Source organism: Oncorhynchus kisutch, linkage group LG26 (genome assembly GCF_002021735.2).
Source record: "Oncorhynchus kisutch isolate 150728-3 linkage group LG26, Okis_V2, whole genome shotgun sequence".
Classification (NCBI taxonomy): domain Eukaryota; kingdom Metazoa; phylum Chordata; class Actinopteri; order Salmoniformes; family Salmonidae; genus Oncorhynchus; species Oncorhynchus kisutch.
The window spans coordinates 20743325-20768540 of record NC_034199.2 but is presented as its reverse complement, the minus strand read 5'-3'; the positions used below and the strand labels follow the sequence as shown (position 1 = coordinate 20768540).

The window sequence follows — 25216 nt, the reverse complement described above, 5'->3', positions numbered from 1 at the left end:
AAATTGTAATCGGTAATGTAACTTTTGGATCACCCAAACTCAGTAACATCTGATTACATTCAGTTAATTTTAGATTACTTTCCCCTTAAGAGGCATTAGAAGAAGACAAACATGTATCTTACCAATTGAACGGCATCTATTGCAGGATAAATCAATGTTAAAGTTTACATATATGGATGTTACATTTTACTTTATGGGTCTCTTTCTACCACATATAATAATAGGATTAAATTACATCTTTACATTAAAAACCAAAGTCTATCAGAATTCCAATAAATTATATTTTGTAAAAAAAAAAATGTATTTAACCAGGCAAGTCAGTTTAGAACAAATTACTTTTTACAATGACGTCCTAGAAAATTGGGTTAACTGCCTTGTTCAGGGGTACAACGGCAGATTTGTACATTTTCAGCTCAGAGATTCGATCTAGCAACCTTACAGTTACTGGCCCAACACTCTCACCATTAGGCTACCTGGTGACCTTGATATCCCTTGATCTTCAAGAATAAGACTTGGAGATATGGAAATACAGATTAGCCAATTTGTTTTACCTGAGCATAACCCCAAAACGAATGATTTATTAGCCAGCCCTACTCTGTTGTTTATGATTTTGTTGTCACGGAGGACTGATTGGGCTCATGGAATGGCAAGCTTTGAGCACTACTGAAAAGTGCTATTTACATGTGAAAAATGAATGTCATATGCTGCATTTACTACAGGCCTTTTGTTGACCTTTTTGTTGGTGACACTTTGATATCTTGATAATATGCAGCTGTTTAAAGGGCAAATCCACAGAGGAAACATGAATCTGCTTTACATCTTTGTAAAGATAATCATTTGTCGTCACCGATCCTGGTCCTGGAGAGCTACAGGTTGCAGGCTTTTGTTCCAGCCTAGGGCTGTGGCGGTCATGACAATTTGTCAGTCCGTGATTGTCAAGCTAATAAATAACTGCCGGTGTGATAGAAATATTGACCGTTACCACATGTAGCATCTCCTGGCTTCCACGCATAGCATAGCTACACCATCACAGGAAATGCAGGATTTATTTTAGACAGGTCCAAAGAAACATGATATGAAGAAAGTGTAGTCTATTTCAGAAGAGCAGAATAGGATACTCTGAGTTGTCCTTATGTTTGGCCCTGATCTGGCTATGCCATATGGTTGTGGGCTACACTAGTTAACTTAGTAGACACGATTTGCTTAGAATTCAGTGGAATTATTTTATATTATTTTATAGTATGAAGAATATAATTGAACATAGCTGAATAAAATAGAAAGGATATTTTCTACAAACATTTGAGGAAGTGTGCACATGGGCTATCCTGTGTTGAGCGGTTAAAGAAACAAGTACTCCTATTTGGTTCATTTAGTTATTTGTGTAACTTTAGTTGTTGGGCTATATGTTTTGATTATTTGTACATTCTAAGGCTGCATGATGCGACAAGGTACTGCATGATGCGACAAGGTACTGCATGATGCGACAAGGTACTGCATGATGCGACAAGGTACTGCATGATGCGACAAGGTACTGCATGATGCGACAAGGTACTGCATGATGCGACAAGGTACTGCATGATGCGACAAGGTACTGCATGATGCGACAAGGTACTGCATGATGCGACAAAGTACTGCATGATGCGACAAAGTTGCATGAAAGGCATAAGCTCTGCTTTGCTCAGGCTGTACATACGTTCCCAGTCTCTCATTCACAATTTGACAAGCCCTTGATAATGTCTCAAATTTCCCAGCTGCATCCCGTTTGTGTGGCCGTAATGCCCCCTAAAGAAATCCCTGCCTTTTGCAGCCAGTGGCCATTGTGCCCTTGGGCTGACTATAATAATTATAATTCCCTTCTCCCTTGCATGCTGAAGCACATCTCACTTACATGGCTCTCCATCACGTGATCGGGTCTTTCTACAGGCAACAAGTGATGACAGACATATCTGGGATGCAACTGCGCATGTCCTTATCCAATTCCGAGGCGCATATTGATGACATTGGAAATGTCCACATTTACTTTTCGTCAGCTAACAAGATGAGTAGGCCTAACAAACAGCAAAAGCATTAACCTATATCACACTACTATCCCCCACAGTACAAAAGTTGACCTATTCTATTCTGTGGGAGAAATACATATTCTTAACATAGTCTGGACAATTGTGAGATGCAATAGATCCCAAATGAATACAACCACTAGTATCAAAACAACTGTTTTAATTAAGCAATGAGCCTGACGCAACAGATGCTGATAAAAATGTTGATAAACCTTTAGGCTATTTCTTCACATTATAAGCGCAGCAATGCGCACATGGCAGTAGGCTATAAGAGCAAATGTTCCATTAGCAGGAAAACACCATTCTCAAAAGGGACCACAAATGTGATTATGCATGTAATGCTTTTATTATAAAGGTGCATTTTTATGGTGGAAATGATCTTCCCCAAACTTGAAACTCACACTGTGTATGTATGCCAGTTAGGCTCTACACCCCTTGTAAAGCGGATGAATGTGCTTCATTTTAAGAAGTTATTTGGCCTTTAGCTGTGATACAAACCTTATCAAAATATATAGGCCTATGGGCTAGGCTACCTGAGGTGTGCAACTAGGCTGGGCGTCATTCACAAGTGATAGGCTAATATTGTCACCCCTCACACTATTCTTGATTTAGTCTTGTCTTTACATCTACTAAATAATATATGTGAAATTTGTTTTGATTTAGAATGGACCATTATCATGCACCTGTCTCGAAACAGGGGCAGCGGAAAAAATATGCCATCTATGCACTTAAATAGCAAATGGAGGACGCTTTTCTTGTGGTTCATTTTCATGTCAGCCAGGTAGGCTATACTCCTGTTGTAAAGAGAAGCAATGTGCTTAATATTAGAAAAGTTGATTAATAAATATAGTAGGCCTAGCTTATAAAACGCTGATGGGATCCTCCTCTTTTTAATAGAGGCCATCACTCTGTTTTCTCATGCAATTGCGTAGCCTGTAGAAATGTTGCTGCAACATGAGCTCATAGGCTCTCATGAAGATAGATTTTGGATGACTTTTGCATTTATGTCACAGTGATTAAAGGGACAGTAAAGTGCTGAGTACCAGGCAGTTAGCAAGTTTGGTAGGTTACTAATGACCATCAGCAGCATCAGAGCTTGGAGAAGCCTAATTACCTTGACTAAATGGTCACCTGGAATTTGATCACCGCCATGACTCGTGACCGCCGGTGTGGTGGAAATACAGTCACCATAACAGTCCTATTCCAGCCCAACACTAAAACAATTAATTCACACATTCAGTAGCTCTCCAGCACCAGGGTTGGTTTACTGCCCTGAAGAACTTTTGGGAATGTTGTTGTTATGTCAATCTGATCTGTGAATGTCTTCCGTAAATGTCACTGTCTCCTCCAAGGGAGAACTCAAATCTCCAGAGGTGAAGAAAAATATAAAAAACGCGAAATGGCCGCGAAATGACCCACCAGCCCACTATGGAGAGGAGCAGCCTCACACCGTGGGGGATTCTCGACCAGTCAGGACAGCCACACAACAATACCAACATTGGGGTGGTGACATGTGTCTTCATCGACCTACCTGTCCTCCTAAACCCTAGAATTTCTCTCTGACCCTTTACCTGACCCGTGTGTCCTTACAGTGAGTTCTCCTGTCCCCCAGCACCCTCCCATGGAGCTAGAGCGAACTGTGACTATGACTCCTACTGCAGACATGGCACCACAATATATGTCCAGGATTACTTTGTGAAATAAGTAGGTATTTTGTGAGGAATACGCAGTTTAACCCTCTATGCTACTCCATGCATTATACTTCTGTGATGCTGCCACCTACCTGAAATCCTCTTACAGTAGTTGTTTCAGCGTTCAGTTTCCCAGTGCTGATTATAGAGCTAGAGTGATGGAGGCGGATGGTACTTAAAGAGTAATAGGAAAACTTAAGGTCATGTAAAGCTGAATGCATATATGCCTTTTCATACATCTTCATGCGTCTGTGTGTGGCCGTAGCCGTACTGTACCAAATCAAATGCGCTGAATACAACAGGTATTCAGACCTTACCGTGAAATGCTTACTCACAAGCCCTTAACCAACAATGCAGTTCAAGAAATAGAGTTAAGAAAATATTTACAAAATTAACTAAAGTAAAAAACATAAAAAAGGTTACACAATAAAATAACAATCACGAGGCTATGTACACAGGGTACCGGTACCCAATCCACATGTATTGCGAACACAGTGGGTCATGACAGGTTATGGATTTTGAAGGGTTTTGATACCGATTGTTAATGTAGTAGTGCTGTGACTGACATTGTAATTCGTAATGAGATGTTTAGCTCGTGTGAATTGCCTTGTGTGTGTCCATTTGAATAAAACAGAATTCCACCACTAGATGGTGCAAGAGAATCAGTCCTGCATGATTTGCAAATGCACAAGAAAGAAATTGCTCCTAATCTAGGATCAGATTAGCCAACCTTGAAACATACCCTTAACTATTAGCATATTCAAGTATATCTGACAGTGGAGGCTCCTCAGAGGAAGAAGGGGAGGACCATCCGGCTCAATGATTTTCAGAAGAAAAAGTTGTCCTTTTATAATTGATTAAAACAAACTATTTTGCAATGAAGGTCTACAGTAGCCTCAACAGCACTCTGAGCACTCTGTGCTCTGTCCTCCTCTGGGTACATTGACTTCAATACAAAACCATGGAGGCTCATGGTTCTCACCCCCTTTCATAGATTTATACAGTAATTATGACAGAGCTCTTGCAGCATGAACTGACATATTGTCCACCCAATCAAAGGATCAGAGAATTAATCTAGTCCAGAAAGAATAAACTACAGCTAGCTAGCACTACAGTGAATAAAATGTGGTGAGTAGTTGACTCGAAGAGAGAGAAAGACAATAAATGAACAGTTAACAAATTAATTTCTTCCAAAATTAAGGAGAAGCAAGAGAGAGATAGAGAGAGATTTCATCCTTTTAAAGAAAAAGTTCAGTGTCACATACTTATCTTACTTACACACACCCTGCTCAAACAGAGGGTGTTAGCTTGCTGGCTATGACTATCCAACACAACACTGGAACTCTTCCAAGTCAAGGTAAGCTTTTGGTTTTTCAAATATATTTCCACTGGGCCCGCCGGTGTAACTGCTAAACTGATTACTGACTGTACACTGTAATGTTATGGCACGATTGTAGCAGGTTAACTAAGACATTAGTTGTATTAGCTATGTTGACTATGACACTACTTTAGCTAATATGGTGACAAAAATGTAGGCTGTGTGTAGAGGTTATGATATGGTTTGACTTGGATTTTTTTTTTTGCCTGGTCACATACAGCTGATGTGTTGTGTATTGGCATCCACAAGCGACGAAGGGAAAATATGCCAGGAGGAGAGCACATAGATGAGAGAAGGAATACAACACTGCTGTTATGAAAGTGAACTGTGTTAACGCATGTTCAGGGGTGTACTCATTCTGACGATTCTGTTGAAAAATCTTTCTTAAACAGAACCTAACGGGGATAAACATACCTGAATTTGTCCAATAGAAACTCTCGTTTGCTACTGTTGGACTAATGAATACACCCTATATCAGCTAGATGCAGGCAAGAGTGTGTATTGAAAGTATCCATGTGTCACTGTCTGTCACCTCAAATTGTTCTCTTGACCTGTGTGCACCTATTTTGCTAAACTTTAATTCATAGGCTAGGTTGTAGCAACCTCATGATGGGTATAGAGAAAATTTGAGTATCGTGGTAGCCTCACCCTATCGCTGTTACATTGAACTGGGTGAATGGAATATGTACGGCAATCATCCAATATGTTTTAATAGAAATAAGGCCATGCTCATGAAACAAATGTATCCTCCTCCCTCATCTTAAGCATCACTGCTCCTGAGTGGCTCAGCGGTCTAAGGCACTGTATCTCAGTGCAGAGGTGTCACTACAAACTCTGGTTTGATCCCCAGCTGTATCACAACCGGCCATGAGGGTTTGATTGGGGTAGGCTGTCATTGTAAAATAAGAATCTGTTCTTTATTGCCTTGTTAAATTAAATAAATAAACGGCACTGACCGCCACTGATATCTAACCCTGGACCAGTAGTTTGGGGCAACTTCTACCACCTCCTTTAGAAAAGGATGACATTGTTGTTAACTTCTTGTCCTTTCCTTACAGTAATACAAGGTGAACAGCAATGGGTCTTTTTGTAGTTCTTTATTTGGATTTCAAATACAGACTTTTCATCGGTGCCCTTGGAAAATGACTTATACAGACAGTGCTGTGTCGGCTCTCACGTTTATAAGCACTTAGAGTCAGTGTTACCAGGCATTTCCACCAGCCTTAAATGTATACTTGCTATTTATTGGGCATGATAAATTGAGCTTATCAAACTGTCAATATTTACACATCTGTTATTAACATTTAGTATTTTTCTTTAGTTGTAGCTTTTATGTTTTATTCCCATCTGAATAACATTACAAACTTTACCCGGTAAACCTGGTCCTTTGTGTTAGTTTACATTTACTTAGAAACTAATTTACTTAGAAACTTGTTCTCCTTCATACACACCACAAAATAGCCTTTCAAAACGTAAAGTGATAGTTCACCCAAATGACAGAATTACATATTTGTTTCCATAGACTGCAGTAATTGTGTAATTTGGGTGGACTTTCCTTTCTAAATACATCAACTCTGAATATGTGAATCTTAACAGCATATAATAGATTAGGACAGCAGATATTCTTGCGCAATACCTCAAACTGATATTGGATATCAAGCCAGGGTTCACAGAAAGCAATATTTGCTGTTGCACACCAACACATCAAAGACCAATGACACAAAAACCTATGTTTGTCAAACGTCTATTTTAGAACTCAAATAGCATATTGGGTTAGTAGCCTGATAGTATATTGTGCTATATCTATATATATTTCCAGTTGTGCTCTGACAGGTTGTTGTTGGGACTAATTGCTACAGTTCCTGGCTGATTTTTTCAAATGTATTATTTTAAAACATTCCTCCTGGTTGTTTCATTGCTATCCAATCAGATTCGTCGGCCCCTCGCTGCCTGCCAATCAAATGTCTTTGCCACACTCAGGGCACAGGATGTCGTCACGCTCGGTGAGGAAACCCCGGCCCACCAGGGAGACGGAGCACTTCGTACAGTTGAAGCAGTCATGGTGCCACTGACGCTCTTCAAAGGAGATGTACTTACTGCCACCCAGACCTGAGAGAGACAGGGAGAGATCAAAACATACTGTTATACAAAGGTGAGAGAGGTCTCTACATCCTAAATCATAAATGCATCCTTCATTGAAGTTGTCACAGATCAGAGTGGAGGAAACAGTAGGACAGATATACCTTACTTTCTCTTATCAAATTACATAGATCTGTGATTGGGGAGGGAGGAAAGGAGACCGTAAGGATTCAAACAAGGCACAGTGTGTGGCGTGATGTGATTGAGTGAATAACTGAATAACTGAATAACTGAATCATTAGAAGTTAGAACTGATGGAAGTGAGCATCTAATTGACTGACTGACACTCTGTTAGATACACACAGGGTGCGTTCTGGTACACACAATCTCATCGCAGGTCTGCACAGATGGTTGGATTGTGTTATCATGTTAGTGTAGTTCCAGATACACTAAGCACTATTTCACATGTTGTAAACATGCCCAACAGGATGCTCTCAATTGTGCATCTGTAAAGGTTTGTGGTTTCTGCAGCCTCTGTTGCACCTTCTTCACCACACTGCCTGTGTGGGTGGACCATCTCAGTTTGTCAGTGATGTGTACGCCAAGGAACTTCAAGATTTCCACCTTCTCCACTGTGGGCCCGTCGATGTGGATAGGGGGGTGCTCCCTCTGCTGTTTCCTGAAGACCACAATCATCTCCTTTGTTTTGTGAGAGGTTATTTGCCTGGCATCACACTCCCAAGAGCCCTCACCTCCTCCCTGTAGGCTGTCTCATCATGGTTGGTAATCAAGCCTACTAGGGAAAGGTGGATACCTAGTCAGTTGTACAACTGAATGCATTCAACTGAAATGTGTCTTCCGCATTTAACCCAACCCCTCTGAATCAGAGAGGTGCAGGGGGCTGCCTTAAATTGACATCCACATATTCGGCACCCAGGGATCAGTGGGTTAACTGCCTTGCTAAGGGGCAGAATGACAGATTTTTACCTTGTCAGCTCGAGGATTCAACCCTGTAACCTTTCAGTTACCGGCCCAATGCTCTAACTACTAGGCTACCTGCTGCCTGTTGTGTCATCCGCAAACTTGATGATTGAGTTGGAGGCATGCGTAGTTATGGGTGAACAGGAAGTACGCACCCTTGTGGGGTTGAGCACGCACCCTTTTGGGGGCCCAGTGTTGAGGATCAGCGAAGTAGGGGTGTTGTTTCCTAACTTCACCACCTGGGGGCGGCCCGTCAGGAAGTCCAGGACCCAGTTGCACAGAACGGGGTTGAGACCCAGGGCCTCAAGTTTAGTGGTGAGCTTGGATGGTACTATTGTGTTTACTGCTGAGCTATAGTCAATGAACAGCATTCTTACATAGGTATTCCTCTTGTTCAGATGGGATAGGGCTTTTACAAAACCATTTATCCTTCTAGTTATCAATAGCTAAAGAAACAAAGATTAGAACCATCTGAACAAATTGTTCAATAGACATTAAACATTAATACAAAATTATTTCATTGTGTTTATTTTATATTTATATGCAATGTCAATTGCATTGTCTGTGGATCTATTAAGTAGAGGTCGACCGATTAATCGGAACGGCTGATCAATTAGGGCCGATTTCAAATTTTCATAACAATCGGTAATCTGCATTTTTGGACACCGATTGTGGATGTTTTTTTATTAGAATTTTTGTACCTTTATTTAACTAGGCAAGTCAGTTAAGAACACATTCTTATTTTCAATGACGGCCTAAGAACGGTGGGTTAACTGCCTTGTTCAGGGGCAGACCTACAGATTTTTACCTTGTCAGCTCGTGGGATTCGATCTTGCTCTGTATGGATAATGATGCTTCGAGGGTGGCTGTTTTAGATGTGTTCCTGGTTCGAGCCCAGGTAGGGGGGAGGAGAGGGACAGAAGCTATACTATTACACTGGCAATACTAAAATGCCTATAAGAACATCCAATAGTCAAAGGTATATGAAATACAAATAGTATAGAGATGAATAGTCCTATAATTCCTATAATAACTACAACCTAAAACTTCTTACCTGGGAATATTGAAGACTCATGTTAAAAGGAACCACCAGCTTTCATATGTTCTCATGTTCTGAGCAAGGAACTTAAACATTACCTTTTTTACATGGCACATATTGCACTTTTACTTTCTTCTCCAACACTTTGTTTTTGCATTATTTAAACCAAATTGAACATGTTTCATTATTTATTTGAGTCCAAATTGATTTTATTGATGTATTATATTAAGTTAAAATAAAAGTGTTCATTCAGTATTGTTGTAATTGTCATTATTACAAATAAATAAATAAAATTGTCCGGTTAATCGGTATCTGCTTTTTTTGGTCCTCCAATAATCGGTATCGGTGTTGAAAAATCATTATCGGTCAACCTCTACTATTAAGGCGGTAAGCAAATTGAAGTGGGTCTATATTAGAGCTGCCCAACCCTCTTCCTGGAGATCTACCGTCCTGTGGGTTTTCAGTCCAACCCTAATTTAACACACCTGATTCTACTAATTAGCTGCTCAACAAGACCTTAACTGGCTGAATCAGATATGCTAAATTAGGGTTGGACTGAAAACCTACAGGACAGTAGATCTCCAGGAAGGGGGTTGGGCAGCCCTGGTCTAGGGTGTCAGGTAAGGTAGAGTTGATATGATCCTTGACCAGTCTCTCAAAGCGCTTCATGATAGCAGAACTGAGTGCTCTGGGACGATAGTCATTTAGTTCACTTAGTTAGTTACTTTTGCTTTCTTGGGTGCAGGAACAATGGTGGCCATCCGGAAGCATGTGGGGTCAGCAGACTGGGATAGGTAGAGATTGAATATGTCTGTAAACACACCAGCCAGCGGGTCTGCGCATGCTCTGAGGATGCAGCTAGGGATGCCGTCTGGGCCGGCAGCCTTGCAAGGGTTAACACGCTTAAATGTCTTACTCACGTTGGCTACGGAGAAGGAGAGCCCGCAGTCCTTGGTAGCGGGCCGCATTGTTGGCACTGTGTTATCCTCAAAGCGGGCGAAGCAGGTGTTTAGCTTGTCCGGAAGCAAGATGTCGGTGTTTGCAACGTGGCTGGTTTTCCTTTTGTAGTCCGTGATTATCTGTAGACCCTGCCACATACGTCTTGTTTCTGAGCCGTGGAATTGCGACTCCACTTTGTCTCTATACTGACGTTTTGCCTGTTTTGATTGCTTGTGGAGGGAATAACTACACCATTTGTATTCTGCCATAAATCCCAGTCACCTTGCCATGGTTAAATGCGATGGTTTCCACTTTCAGTTTTGCACAAATGCTGCCATCTATCCATTGTTTCTGGTTAGGGTAGGTTTTAATAGTCACAGTGGGTACATCTCCTATACACTTCCTGATAAACTTAGTCACCGTATCAGTATATTTGTCAATGTTATTCTCTGAGGCTACATGGAACATATCCCAGTTCGCGTGAACAAAACAATCTTGAAGTGTGGATTCCGATTGGTCAGACCAGCTTTGAATAGTCCTTAGCACGGGTACTTCTTGTTTGAGTTTCTACCTATAGGAAGGGAGGAGCAAAGTGGAGTCATGATCAGATTTGTCAAAGGGAGGGCGGGGGAGGGCCTTGTAGGCATCCGGAAGTTGGAGTAGCAGTGGTCGTGTTTTAGCAGTGGTCGAGTACCTCAGGCATTGTGTTGGTCGAACTTCGGTAGCGTTTTCCTCAAATTTGCTTTGTTAAAATCCACAGCTACAATAAATGCAGCCTCGGGATATGTGGTTTCCAGTTTGCATAAAATCCAGTGAAGTTCTTTGAGAGCTGTCGGCTTGAGGTGGAATATACACAGCTGTGACTATAACCAAAGATAATTATTTTGGGAGGTAATACGGTCGGCATTTGATTGTGAGGTATTTTAGTTTGGGTGAACAAAAGGACTTGAGTTCCTGTATGTTATCCCAATCACATCATGAGTAGTTAATCATGAAACATACAACCCCGCCCTTCTTCTTCCCTGAGAGATTTATTCCTGTCTGTGCGATGATCTGAGAACCCAACTGGCTGTACGGACTCAGGCAGTATATCCAGAGAGAGACATGTTTCTGTGAAACAGAGTATGTTACAATCCCTGATGTCTCTCTGGAAGGAAATCCTCGCTCTCAGCTCATCAACTTTATTATCCAGAGACTGAACATTAGCGAGTAATATATCCGGAAGCGGTAGGTGGTGTGTGCTCCTCCTGAGTCGGACTGGAGGTCCACTCCGAGTACCTCTTCTTCACTGGCGATGTTTTGGGTCAGCCGCTGGAATCAGTTCAATTTGCCTGGGTGGTACGAACCAAGGTTACGATTCTGGAAAGTCGTATCCCTGATTGTAATGCTGGTAATGCTTGTGAGTTACCGTCACTCTGATATCCAAAAGTTCTTCCCGGCTGTAAGTAATAACACAAAAAATGTTCTGGCCTAATAATGTAAGAAATAAAAAACAAAATACTGCAATGTTGACTAGGGGCTAGTTGCTCAGCGGCCCTCACTATCGGCACCATTTTCTGGCCTCTGATAATCTGTGCATGACCTGAGCAGAAAACGTGTATCTGTAACACACCCACATAGATAGATAGTTTACCGCTGATTGGAGTGGTGCAGGAGGCACACTTCTTAGCGTACAGGTTGCAGAAACAGTTGAGGCAGTACGCAAAGTCATCACGGGAGGTGAACCGCTGGCCTGACAGCTGCTGCTTGCAGCCGGTGCACAGGAAGCAGTCCTTATGCCAGGGCTGGTCGCGATAGGTCACCCCACCAGTAGTGATTGGCTATTTAATGGGGAGAGAAAGGGTTAGGCATACAGGCACACATTTGACCATGCACACATATACGTGTGCACACAAGTACGCACATACACACCAAGTACTGCCATCCAGATACCAGATCTTCGTGGTTACAGCAATCCATTTAGTAAATTGCCACTCGTATAGATACTGATAGCATTTATATACATATCAAGTGCTACTCGATGTTCCTATAGTCTTGTCTGCCAGACACAGCCAGACTTTCAGCCGATATCCAACATTTTCTATGTTGTATACATCAATTTAGAGGTCAGAAAAACTTTCGAAAAAACACTACAGTATTTACACTGTCATGACCTTTGACCTACTTTCTTGCAATGCACACACTGCATGGCAAACTGTTTCTCGTAGCAGGGCACACAGAAGTTTTGGTTCTCCTTGGGGATGAAGCTCTTGGTGCCGATGGGCTGCTGGCAACGCTGGCAGGTGAAGCAAGTCTCATGCCAGCTGTTACCCTTATGCTCCATCTTCCTGGAGCCTGCATGAAGGAGATGAAGCAAGAGAGGGGAGGGATGGACAGAGGGAGGGAAGGAAAGAGGGAGGGAGCAGGGGTAGGGTGAGTGAATAAGAGAGGGATGGAGAGACAGAGGTAGATTAATAAGGGGAAATTAGGAAAGGAGAAAGGATGGAGAGTGAGAAAAAGGTCACACACTCTACTCAGTCCTTGGGTTACACACACATTCCCTCACTCTCTAAATACTGCTTGGTGTTCTTTGTATTGAAACAGAGTGGGGACAGAGAGGAGGTCTGGAAGTCATTTCGATCTACGTTCAGTGTTCTGGCTGCACTCCAGACCTCAGAACACTGAGCATTTTTTATTTTATTTTATTTTATTTCATTTCATCTTTATTTAACTAGGCAAGGGCTTATGTGAATGAGGACATTCAAAGACATGTAGATTAGTTAGAATCATCCAAAAACGTTTGAGTTTAGTCCTGGCTAGTCGCATACTACGACAGTGATTAATGTGTGCGTGTAATAATGATAAAAATGATATTACTAATATGGACCCTGGTTCAAACAAATCAACACATTTCATGGCTGCTGATAAAGATGATTTCATTTTGAATATCCATTTATGGAGCATTATAACGTTACATTTATTATTATGTCATAAGGGGCTGTGAGTGTTGGTATTTTGACAGATCCAAATTGTGTCTGCAACCATTGAAGGTTTGTGTCATCTGTGATAGTGCAAGAGTAGTCTGTATACACGCCTGTTTGTGTGTGCCTGCCCACATGTATGCATCCGATTTTGTGTGGGTCTAGTATAGAAATGATGGATCTAGGTGAAGGTTCTCACCAGGCATGATGGTCTTCTTGCACTCGTGGCACTTGGAGGAGTACTCATTGGAGTAGCACTCAGTGCAGAGTAGCTGGTCATCCTTGGTGGAGAAGGGCTTGTCCACCAGAGAGCGTTTACACTGGAAGCACTGGAAACACTCCTCGTGCCAGTGGCGGTCCTTGTAGGACAGGTCCTACGGAGACAACAGAGGGACAATCCAAATCTGAACATCAGACGGCACGCTTTGACAATGTTCTTGGATGGGGGCTAAAAAATGAGACAGTGTTAGTGGTTTGTGCGTGGGTGTATTATACCCTGGTATTGCAGCCGATGGGTTTCTTGCAGTCCTCACAGGTATTGGAGTACAGGCTCTCATAGCATTTGACACAGTATGGGTTCTCCTCTCTCAGGACGTACTTCTTACCAAACAGGGATTCCTTACAGTAGTGGCAATCATAGCGCTCCGTCATCTTGGCACCGGGAATCCCACCCCGCTAACCTGAGGAGAGGGGAGAGTTTGGGAATGACAATTGTCTTACTGTATAAAAAGGGTTTCTTCAAGTTATGGTCAAGAACCCGGATGCATGACCTGCATACATTTGTAAGTAGCCTAGGTTTTTAAGAGTTCAGCTAGATAAACAGAATCCACCTTGGAGGAACCAAGTCTGTCTGTTTGCCTTGTCTGTGTGCCAGTGTTTATACAGAGATATCCGCTCCCTGACACTGAGTAGTAGCAGAGAGCATACATCATAATCAGTCTGTTATAGGTAATGAGAACTGGATCTACATTGACTTGCCTGTTACTGCAATGAATATAATATCCACAAGTGCATTTCACATTTAAGCAGAGTGGAGGGAACACAAGCACAACAACAAGTACAATGAAGATCTCTGATAAGACATTAAGGACATCTCAATAGACATCTATCTGTCATCTTTTGAGACAGTGTTATATTGCCGACAGTTGTAGTATCAAGTTCTACTTCTGTGTACAGTATGACTCTCTCTAGGATTTAGTCTCTGTGTGTCTATCAGCATCCAGTCTTGTCTGTTGACGTGACAGCCACCTGGTTACAGATGAGAGGGATATTAATAGCTCTATCAGGTATGCTTAGAGAGGGACAGGGGACTCTCGCTCCTGCGCATACCAACACTCACTATATCACCCTGCAGTTAGCAATCCATAACCACACCTCCAGCTGTCTGTATCACGCACCAGACCTCTACACAGATCAGCATCCCGCAGTGTATATGTGTGTGTATAACGGCACACCAGAATAATGGCTACTCACGCTCTGCAGCTATTAGCAGTTCAGCCCCTGATAAGACTCCTGATTATGCCTCTCTGTGCCTGGCCTGTCTCGCTTTGCTGACCAGTGGTTTGTGTGCGGCTGCCTCTCGTGGAAGTCCCCAGTGTCCCAAGCACACGACACTGCACACCCCTCTCCTCTACACTTCTCACCTCTTTCTCCTCTCATTCTTTCCCTCTCTCTTACTCTCTGAGTTCCGACCCACTCCCCTCTGCCCACTGATTCCACAGTCATCATTTGACCATATAAGGAGGCAAAAGAAAAGCTGGAAAACTAGAGAATGTCCCCCCTCACTCTCTTAAATTCCTTCTCTCTTCCCATCTTATTCTCTTTAGCTTTTTCAACAACAAAACTCCTTCATCCAGCTGCCCTCATCTCTCTCTCTCTCCCCCTCGCTCCTTCCCTCTCTCCCTGCCCCACCCCCCACTCTCTGTCTTTCTCTCCATTTGCTTTCCATTGCTTTTCCAACCCAATGGGTTGTTTTTGCATTTCCTCATTCGGTCCCCCTTTCTCTGGACTAGACCCCCTGTAATATTGTGGTATGTTCCTGATGTCATTGCATTATGTATGGTCTTTGTGCATAAGGACCTCAGATATACCACCGCTTACTCAAGAGTAGGGGGGACAAGAGTGCTTAGTAAAAGGGCTAGAGAAAGGTCTTGGTGTACTGTCGAAAAAGGAATTCAGAGGAATTCTCTGTTCTCTGTCTTTCAGTTGAAAGAGGAATGAATATATTTACTATCCTATCTACCAGTAATATTTACTCTCCCTCTCTAACCCCTCTTCAAAAAGTCTCTCCACCGCTCTAACTTACCTAGCTTAAATCAGGATTCATCTTGTTCCCAAAATAAAAAAAATTAACTCTACCCGAATCAAATTTTCAGCTATTTTATTTGATGTGTTCTCTTTGATGTCATCCGTCCCAGCAACACTAACGGCAAGCGAAATAAAGACAGACTAATACATCTGGAGACTCAAAGGCACCTATCAAGTCTTTTGATAACATTGTTCCCAGCTAACATTTCAAGGGAGAGAGAACTATTTGTAATGTTACCCATAATATTCCCCAGATGTTTGTGTCCAGTTTTGGCGTTAGTTAGGATAACATTCCCTAAATGTAAAACAGAACTTACCCAGAACATGGTTGTCATGTTCTCAGAATATCCAATATTTAATGTTCTAGACATGTTTCATTGGAACATTCATCTAAAACTGGACACACACACACACAGACAGTGCTTTTAACATAGTGTTTTCAGTTTACAACATTTTTTAAGTTATGATCAATTATATTTTTACCCAGCATGCTCTACTGCAGGTTAAGTTTTTGGAATTGTTTTTAATATCCGTTTTTGCATGTACATTAAGCGATATTGATTAATCTTATGCTACACGAAGATAAATAACACTTTTTTCTAAACAAATCCAATCATTTAGTTAGATATTTTTGCACCCATTACTGAAATGGTTGTTCCAGTTTAGATGTTTTAGCTAGTCTCCTCATACTGTTCTTAACCCTGGCAGTCATTCTGAACGCAGGTTCGGGAGAATAAACAGTGCAACTGTTGGATATCCTAACTCTGGCTAGATTATATTAGGAATTACACATCCGTTTGCAAGACAGCATAATGGGACCTGCAGGTAGGATTGTTAAAATGTTGGTACATTTCCAGGTTTTCCAGAAACCCAAGTTGGATTTTATTTGACCGAAGTTACTGGAATATTGCAACCCTACTTGCAGGCCTAATGTGGCTTGTGAACCAAGTCCTTATGAGATATCTAATGTATTGTCATAGAGTAATTATAATGATAATATTCCCCTAGGAACTCACTTGGTGAGTAATGAGAGCACATTGGGGTTTACAGTGTAGGATTTGAACTCAACCTCTAGGTTAAATGCATTCTGATCTTCCTGCTACTCCACCATGTCTGTGTCATTTATCTGTTAATCAGACCATGGTCTCAATTTCTCTCCTCGGACTGTTGGGATGATTTCTCGGGGGCTGTACTACCGAAGTTCACAATTGTTGTGCTTGCCAGTTAGCTAGCAGTTCTCAGATGTTAGTAGACAATGCCTAGCAGTTTCTTAATGCCGATAAAACTGATGGCCATAATTGATTTAATATAACAAATAAAACAATTTATGGTAACCTTATAAACAATTTAGACCTGGCCTTGATTTGCTGAAATGTGTGTTGCCATGTACTTCAGCAATTGAAGGGCTTTCTTTATAATGTTGGTGGGGCATTTAACCAATTTAATGTTACTCCTTAACCACTAGGATCAATAAAGGTTTTTGTTGAGTGTACTTTTAATAACAGGTGGGACCGAAGAAACGAATTAGGACAGACTAAGCTAGGTTCAGGACTGTTTCTGCTCCCATGGTGCATCAGTCAGAATGCAAGGAGGAGATGGTACAATTATCACATTTATTTCACACATTGCAAAGACAAAGGTGGGGGGGAGATGCTTCCAGATTCTGTTGTCTTATAAGGCTGGTAGGTAGGGTTAGGAAGGATGTGTTAGGAGGTGTGGCTTGTAAGGTCTTGAGATAGATTGGATAACAAGGATGTGGTGTTCTGGAATGGAGATACAAAAGGGAAACATTAGGAACACAACATCAAAGGTGCATGAATCATAAAGTAGCACCAATTGAATATGAGCTTAACATGAACTATAAACTGAGGAGACTGACAATCATAAACAAAGAAGCCATAGCATTTAGCACCATTAGCAAACCGAAGGCATGTATATACAAAGGATATAACCAGTGCTTGATTTGTGCAGGAGCTCACCGGAGCTAAGTACCAGCACTGTTCCTCTTATAGAATATTAGCTCAAAGGTATTGTGGAGCTCCTGCACCTAAATATAAACTATACCGGCACCCAAAATGAGTAAAGGAACCTATTTCAGTCCAAGTCAAGCATGGGATATAACAAAAAGGTAACAAATATATAATTTAGGACTTACATTCACCAAACAGTATAATAACAAAGTGCACTTACTTCATATCACACCCAATGGCAGGAAGAAGGCATCAAACACAAACTAAACTGGTAGGTAGGAAGGAGCATGCAGCTTATAGAGCCCATAAGGGGAGGTCACCTTGTCCTAGAGAGACATACACACTATTAATCGGAATGGCCAATTAATTAGGGCCGATTTCAAGTTTTCATAACAATTGGAAATCGGTATTTTGGGACACCGATTTGGGAGAATTTATTTTTATTTTTAAAATATATTACACCTTTATTTAACTAGGCAAGTCAGTTAAGAACACGTTCTTATTTTCAATGACGGCCTAGGAATGGTGGGTTAAAACTTCTTAAAGCTAGGGGGCAGAATTTTCACTTTTGGATAAATAGCGTGCCCAATTTCAACTTCCTGCTACTCATGCCAGGAATATAGGATATGCATATTATTCGTATATTTGGATAGAAAACACTCTGAAGTTTCTAAAACTGTTTGAATCATGTCTGTGAATATAACAGAACTTATGTAGCAGGCAAAACCCAGAGGACTAACTGTTCAGATTTCCCCCCCCCCCCCCCCCTCTGTTCCCTCTTGTCTTTGCCATGGGATATTTCACAGGAACCTATTTTCAGTTCCTACCGCTTCCACTGGATGTCGCCAGTCTTTGGAATTTGGTTGAGGTTATTCCTTTGTGCAATGAAGAAGTAGGCCAACTCGGAACTGGGGACACTTTTGTGAGTTGCGCAAGACGTGAAAAGCAGCGCTGGTTTGTTATCTTTCCTGTATTGAATACAAATTGCCCGTCTACAGTTTGATCGATTATTAACGTTTAAAAATACCTAACGTTGTATTACAAAAGTAGTTTGAAATATTTTGTAGTGACGTTGCGTTTTTGTTCTGGATCAAACGCGCTTTATAAATGGACATTTTGGATATATATGGACAGAATTAATCGAACAAAGGGACCAATTGTGATGTTTATTGGTTTACTGGCCATTGGTCAGTTGAGACATTTGCGTCCCGCCTATCCTTACTGCCTTGTTCAGGGCAGAACGACAGATTTTTACCTTGTCAGCTCCGGGATTCAATCTTGTAACCTTCCGGTTAACTAGTCCAACGCTCTAACCACCTGCCTCTCATTGCACTCCACAAGGAGCCTACCTGTTACGCGAATACAGTTAGAAGCCAAGGTAAGTTGCTAGCTAGCATTATTAACTTATCTTATAAAAAACAATCAAACAATCAATCATAATCTCTAGTTATAACTACACATGGTTGATGATATTACTAGTTTATCTAGCGTGTCCTGCATTGCATATAATCGAAGTGGTGCGCATTCGCGGAAAAAGGACTGTCGTTGCTCCAACGTATACCTAACCATAAACATCAATGCCTTTCTTAAAATCAATACACAGAAGTATATATTTTTAAACCTGCATATTTAGCTAAAAGAAATCCAGGTTAGCAGGTAATATTAACCAGGTAAAATTGTGTCTCTTCTCTTGCGTTCATTGCACAGAGTCAGGGTATATGTGATAATAATAAACGTTTTGTTTTCTAAATGATAGTTTCCGGATTCGACCATATTAATGACCAAAGGCTTGTATTTCTGTGTGTTATTATGTTATAATTAAGTCTATGATTTGATATTTGATAGAGCAGTCTGACTGAGCGATGGTAGGCAGCAGCAGGCTCGTAAGCATTCATTCAAACAGCACTTTCGTGCGTTTTGCCAGCAGCTCTTCACTGTGCCTCAAGCATTGTGCTGTTATTGACTTCAAGCCTATCAACTCCCGAGATTAGGCTGGTGTAACCGATGTGAAATGGTTAGCTAGTTAGCGGGGTGCGCGCTAATAGCGTTTCAAACGTCACTCGCTCTGAGACTTGGAGTAGTTGTTCCCCTTGCTCTGCATGGGTAACGCTGCTTCGAGGGTGGCTGTTGTCGATGTGTTCCTGGTTCGAGCCCAGGTAGCGGCGAGGAGAGGGATGGAAGCTATACTGTTACACTGGCAATACTAAAGTGCCTATAAGAACAGTAGTCAAAGGTATATGGAATACAAATAGTATAGAGATGAATAGTCCTATAAATACTATATTAACTACAACCTAAAACCTCTTACCTTGGAATATTGAAGTCTCATGTTAAAAGGAACCACCAGCTTTCATATGTTCTCATGTTCTGAGCAAGGAACTTAAACGTTAGCTTTTTTACATAACACATATTGCACTTTTACTTTCTTCTCCAACTATTTAAACCAAATTGAACATGTTTCATTATTTATTTGAGTCTAAATGGATTTTTATTGATGCATTATATTAAGTTAAAATGAAAGTGTTTATTCAGTATTGTTGTAATTGTCATTATTACAAATAAATAATAAAATTGGCCGATTAATCTGTATCAGCTTTTTTTGGGTCGTCCAATAATCGGTATTGGTATCAGCGTTGAAAAATCATAATCGGTCGGCCTCTAATCAAAAGATCACGCCAGGATAAGCCTACATGAAAGACAGCCCTTATTTTAAGTGTTTTTAAAATCCCCTATTGTAAAAATTAATGGTGGGTAAATGATTGGAACCATTTCCCTGTTTGACCTCTAGGTTTTATGGGTATTATAACTCATACTGTGGTACGCTATAGAGGGAATGAAAGGTTTGAAAAAGGTAGACGAGAGATGATTAGGGAGTGGTAATAGGTGTGGAGGGAAGGGGCGTGGTCTAAGATAATTGGAAGTGGTTGTTATGACACTAACAGCTTACAGACGGTAGGCAATTAAGGTCACAGTTATGAAAACTTAGGACACTAAAGACGCCTTTCTACTGAGATGCCCGGGGTCCCTGCTCATCTGCGTGAACGTGCCTTAGGCATGCTGCAAGGAGGCATGAGGACTGCAGATGTGTCCAGGACAATAAATTGCTAATTGCAATGTCCGTACTGTGAGATGCCTTAGACAGCGCTACAGGGAGACAGGACAACAGCAGATCGTCCTCGCAGTGGCAGACCACGTGTAACAACAACTGCACAGGATCGGTACCTCCGAACATCACACCTGCAGGTCAGGTACAGGATGGCAACAACAACTGCTCAAGTTGCACCAGGAACGCACAATCCCTCCATCAGTGCTCAGACTGTCCGCAATAGGCTGAGAGAGGCTGGACTGAGGGGTGGTAGGCCTGTTGTAAAGCAGGTCCTCACCTGCTCATTAATTGTTTATGGTTCATTGAACAAGCATGGGAAACAGTGTTTAACCCTATACAATGAAGATCTGTGAAGTTGTTTGGATTTTTACGAATTATCTTTGAAAGACAGGGTCCTGAAAAAGGGACGTTTCTTTTTTTGCTGAGTGTACATATCACCTCGTACCCATGCATATGGACTCGGTACTTGTACCCCTTGTATATAGCCATGTTATTGTTACTCATTGTGTATTGATTTTTACTTTCGTACCATTTCTCTATTTTCTCTCTCTCTGCATTGTTGGGAAGGGGCCGTAAGAAAGCATTTCACTGTTAGTCTACACCGGTTGTTTACAAAGCATGTGACAAATAACATTTGATATGATGACAACATCAGTCAGCCATTGCAAGTGTACCCATGAGTTGACCAGTCAACTTAGAGGATCCAACTCTGTTCTATTCATTTTGATTGACTATCCTCATGTCTGTTAATGGCACCATCCCTACGGTGAAGCATGGTGGTGGCAGCATCATGCTGTGGGGATGTTTTTCAGCTGCAGGGACTGGGAGACTAGTCAGGATCAAGGGAAAGATGAACAGAGCAAAGTACAAAGAGATCCTTGATGAAAACCTGCTCCAGAGCTCTCAGGACCTCAGACTGGAGCAAAGGTTCACCTTCCAACAGGACAATGACCCTAAGCACACAGCCAAGACAATGCAGGAGTGGCTTTGGGACAAGTCTCTGAATGTCCTTGAGTGAACCAGCCAGAGCCTGGACATGAACCCGATCTAACATCTCTGGAGAGACCTGAAAATAGCTGTGCAGCGACATCCCCCATTAAACCTGCCAGAACTTGAACCTAAAAACGGTATTGGGTACTGACAAACAGCCAGACAAGTGTTATAAATGGTCCAGAATGCATTCCCTTACAAGATTGTCTTCTTTAGTTTTCATCTACATAATTTAAAGGCCCAGTGCAGTCCAAAACTGGATGTCCTTGTTTTTTTATATTTCCACACCAATAGGTTGGAATAATACTGTGACAATTATGATAATGCCCTTTTTGTGTAAGAGCTGTTTGAAAAGACTGCCTGAACTTTTCAGCCTGTTTTGTTGGGATGGAGTTTTGTCCTGCTTGGTGAAAAATGTGTTAATACGTCGGACATTTTTCTTTTTTGTCTGTCTACCAATAACAGCTACTTTTCCCCTCTTTGCTAAGAAGTTATTTTTTTGGACCATTTTAATTCAAAACAATCACATTAAGGTACTTCAATGTTACCCAGAAATGACTTGATATTGCAATAAAAATGGCTACATTGGACTAAGATTGACTTGAGATAAATTATATTTCTTTACTTAGCAAGAAAAAGATCCTACACCCCTCCCCTCTTCCTCAATTTGACAGGAAACACTGGAGTACCCACATCTGACCCCGGCCCCCCCAAAGGAATAGAGACATTTCAATTGTCATGTTATGTCTATATACAGGTGTTGTAATGATGTGCAAATAGTTCAAGTACAAGAAAAGAAAAGAAATAAGCATAAATATGGGTTGTATTTACAATGGTGTTTGTTCTTCACTGGTTGCCCTTTTCTTGTGACAACAGGTCACAAATCTTCCTGCTGTGATGGCACACTGTGGTATTTCACCCAATAGACATGGGAGTTTATCAAAATTTGATTTGTTTTCAAATTCTTTGTGGGTCTGTGTAATCTGAGGGAAATATGTGTCTCTAATATGGTCATGCATTTGGCAGGTTAGGAAGTACAGCTCAGTTTCCACCTCATTTTGTGGGCAGTGTGCAAATACTGTAGCCTGTCTTCTCTTGAGAGCCAGGTCTGCCTACAGCGGCCTCTCTCAATAGCAAGGCTATGCTCACTGAGTCTGTACGTAGTCAAAGATTTCCTTAATGTTGAGTCAGTAACAGTGGACAGGTATTCTCTCTCTGTCAGTGCTGACAGGGGATCTATCGCACTAGGCTTGAGCCACAATGACGGAAGTGGCCCACAGTGACATGCATCTCTAATGATAGCCAGTGCCCTCCCAGCAAACTGGAATGCTTTCAAGAGCCACGACAGAGAGGTTTAGACAGGTTCAAAATAGCTCAATGTCAAACTACTACAGACATGCACAGTCCGTCACATATACACATATAGTCTTCTAGATAAGTCGAGTGGCAGGGTTTGCACCTTTGGGACTATTTAATTGGCTCCATCACACCATGACTGCACTTAATACCTCCTAGCCTAAAGGGGTGGAACTTTGTTTCCCTAAATGTACCCCCCCTTTCCCACACCACTCCCCACTTCTTCCCTAACAATAGGGTGTAGATACTTGGCACAAAGACATAGAGAATATAACCTATCTGCCCTGTCCATCAGCACTTTATCCAGACACACTGAAAACACCCACACTTGTCCTCCAGCATTAGATACAATGATGTATATAAACCCTGATTTGCAGATGATATGTATTTGCCAATGAGAGGCTTTGAAGCCACCGGTTGGTCATATTTAAGGAGCAGTCATCCATAGGAATCAATGGAATTCTACAGTAAGGACAAAATTAAATGTCTAAGTATTTTTCTGTTGTAGTGGAGATAGTAACATTAGTACTTATACTTTAAGGGAAAATATATATATATATATATATATATATATATATATATATATATATATATATATATATATATTTGTATGTTTAGATCACATAATATAATTTAAAGTGTGCATTAAGCTGTCTGTAATAGAATAAATGTGGAAAAATAAATGTAGATAAATGCATTTCTATAGCTTCCAAAATATCTTTAACAACGGTGAGGTAGTACCAAGATGGGGGCACGGTGGCTTCAACACAGGGCCCCTGTCAGTCATCTAGTGTATATATAAATCATCGATTAGATATCACAACATAGCATAGACAGCCTTCCCCCAGCATACACACTGTCTATGTTTAAAGTTCAACACACACACACACACACACACACAAGTCTGACAGATGGATCTTGGATCTGCACTGTGACAATGTTAACCTGCTGAAAGGATCACCTTGAGCATTTAAAACAAAGTCCACTAAAACCCTAATCATTTTCTCTGAGGCACAGTGAATGTAGGGCAATAGAGTCAGGCTTTCTGAGGGCCCAATAACAATTATTGGATCTCCTTTGATCATGTAATCTGTATCATGGGAAAATTAATGTTCCCTACCGAAGCTCAAAGTGACAATTGGTTCTTAAAAATAGTAAATAAAGACAGCTAAGTCAACTACTGATGACATACAATGGATTTACCTCTATCGATCAAGCCACCTTTGAGTTAGTCAGTGGAGAAATTAGGTCACATGTCACGCTTAAATGCCAAAATTCTGTCATTCTGTGCAAGGTGATAAAAGTCTGAAGAGTCATAAACAGAGAGAGAGATGTGGAGTTTTAGGAGGAGGGTGAGTGATATTGTTTGGGCTGAGTGGAGGGGGATAGTTTCCAGTGGTAGAGAAGAAGAGGTAATGGGATGGACGGAGACGGGCTTAGTTGAACAGTGGAAAGAAAGATAACATTATTAAGTAGAGGTAAGAGCACAGGTGCAGAGAGAGAATGGACGTGGAAGAGGATGCCAGAGAGGGAGTGCTAGAGAAGTGGAAGAGGAGTGAAACGGGATGGATGGATGAGTGGACAGTGCTGAGTCTTACCTTTCTGTCTGTGGAGGGTGTGTGCCTTTGAGGAGTCTGCTCAGACTGAGACGGGCGACGGAGGGCGAGCTGTAGTCACTCCTGATTGGATTACCCCACCAATAGACGACTAATTGGGGAGTGGGTGAGGAGAGGGGTAGGAGGGGACAGGGGTCTCTTTTCTTTTTCAATGGGCTATAAATACACACACACACTCACTTTCTCACTAATGCAGTCACTCAGCCACACCAACAGCCCTGTGGCCTTGTAAGGCAATGCATTGATGTTCACTAACCACACACGCACGCGCACGCACACGCACACACACACACACACACACACACACACACACACACACACACACACACACACACACACACACACACACACACACACACACACACACACACACACACACACACACACACACACACAGACAGAAGAGATCAACTGCTCAGGATATTCAGTGTCTATCTCAGGGCTCTCCAACCCTGTTCCTAGAGAACTACCCTCCTGTAGGGTTTCTCTCCAACCCCAGCTGTAACTAACCTGATTCAGCTTATCAACTAGCTAATTATTAGAATCAGGTGTGATAGATTAGGGTTGGGAGCAAAAACCTACAGGATGGTAGCTCTCCAGGAACCGGGTTGGAGAGCCCTGGTCTATAGTTTATCACCCCTGTGGTGCTGAAATGTATCACATTCACCTCTCTCCCTCTATCCCTGCACGCCCCTCTCTCTCCCTCTATCCCTGCACGCCCCTCTCTCTCCCTCTATCCCTGCACAC

General features: G+C 41.7%; 1 protein-coding gene across 2 annotated transcripts; it reads right to left on the bottom strand.

Moving 5' to 3' along the window:
- Positions 1-6206: 6206 nt before the first annotated feature.
- LOC109871223 (four and a half LIM domains protein 2) lies at positions 6207-24942 on the bottom strand. Of its 2 annotated transcripts, none has more exons than XM_020462030.2 (6): positions 24452-24942; positions 13620-13804; positions 13324-13498; positions 12329-12498; positions 11798-11984; positions 6207-7235 (listed from the first exon to the last, which is right to left on the bottom strand). In XM_020462030.2, the coding sequence occupies exons 2-6, from the start codon at positions 13773-13775 to the stop codon at positions 7084-7086; spliced, it is 840 nt and encodes a 279-aa protein (XP_020317619.1). In that variant the 5' UTR covers positions 13776-13804; positions 24452-24942; the 3' UTR covers positions 6207-7083. The 2 variants fall into 2 exon arrangements, with proteins under 2 accessions (XP_020317619.1, XP_020317620.1); XM_020462031.2 differs by lacking the exon at positions 24452-24942 and adding an exon at positions 14598-14790.
- Positions 24943-25216: the final 274 nt, after the last annotated feature.

What these genes read in the sequence shown, in the direction of transcription:
- LOC109871223 (XM_020462030.2), bottom strand. Translation starts at nt 13,775, where the DNA reads ATGACGGAGCGCTATGATTGCCACTACTGTAAGGAATCCCTGTTTGGT. An exon ending in CCATCGGCTGCAATACCAGG is followed by an intron (nt 13,499 to 13,619) that starts GTATAATACACC and finishes TTGTCTCCGTAG; the next exon opens with GACCTGTCCTACAAGGACCG. An exon ending in CAAGAAGACCATCATGCCTG is followed by an intron (nt 12,499 to 13,323) that starts GTGAGAACCTTC and finishes TCCTTCATGCAG; the next exon opens with GCTCCAGGAAGATGGAGCAT.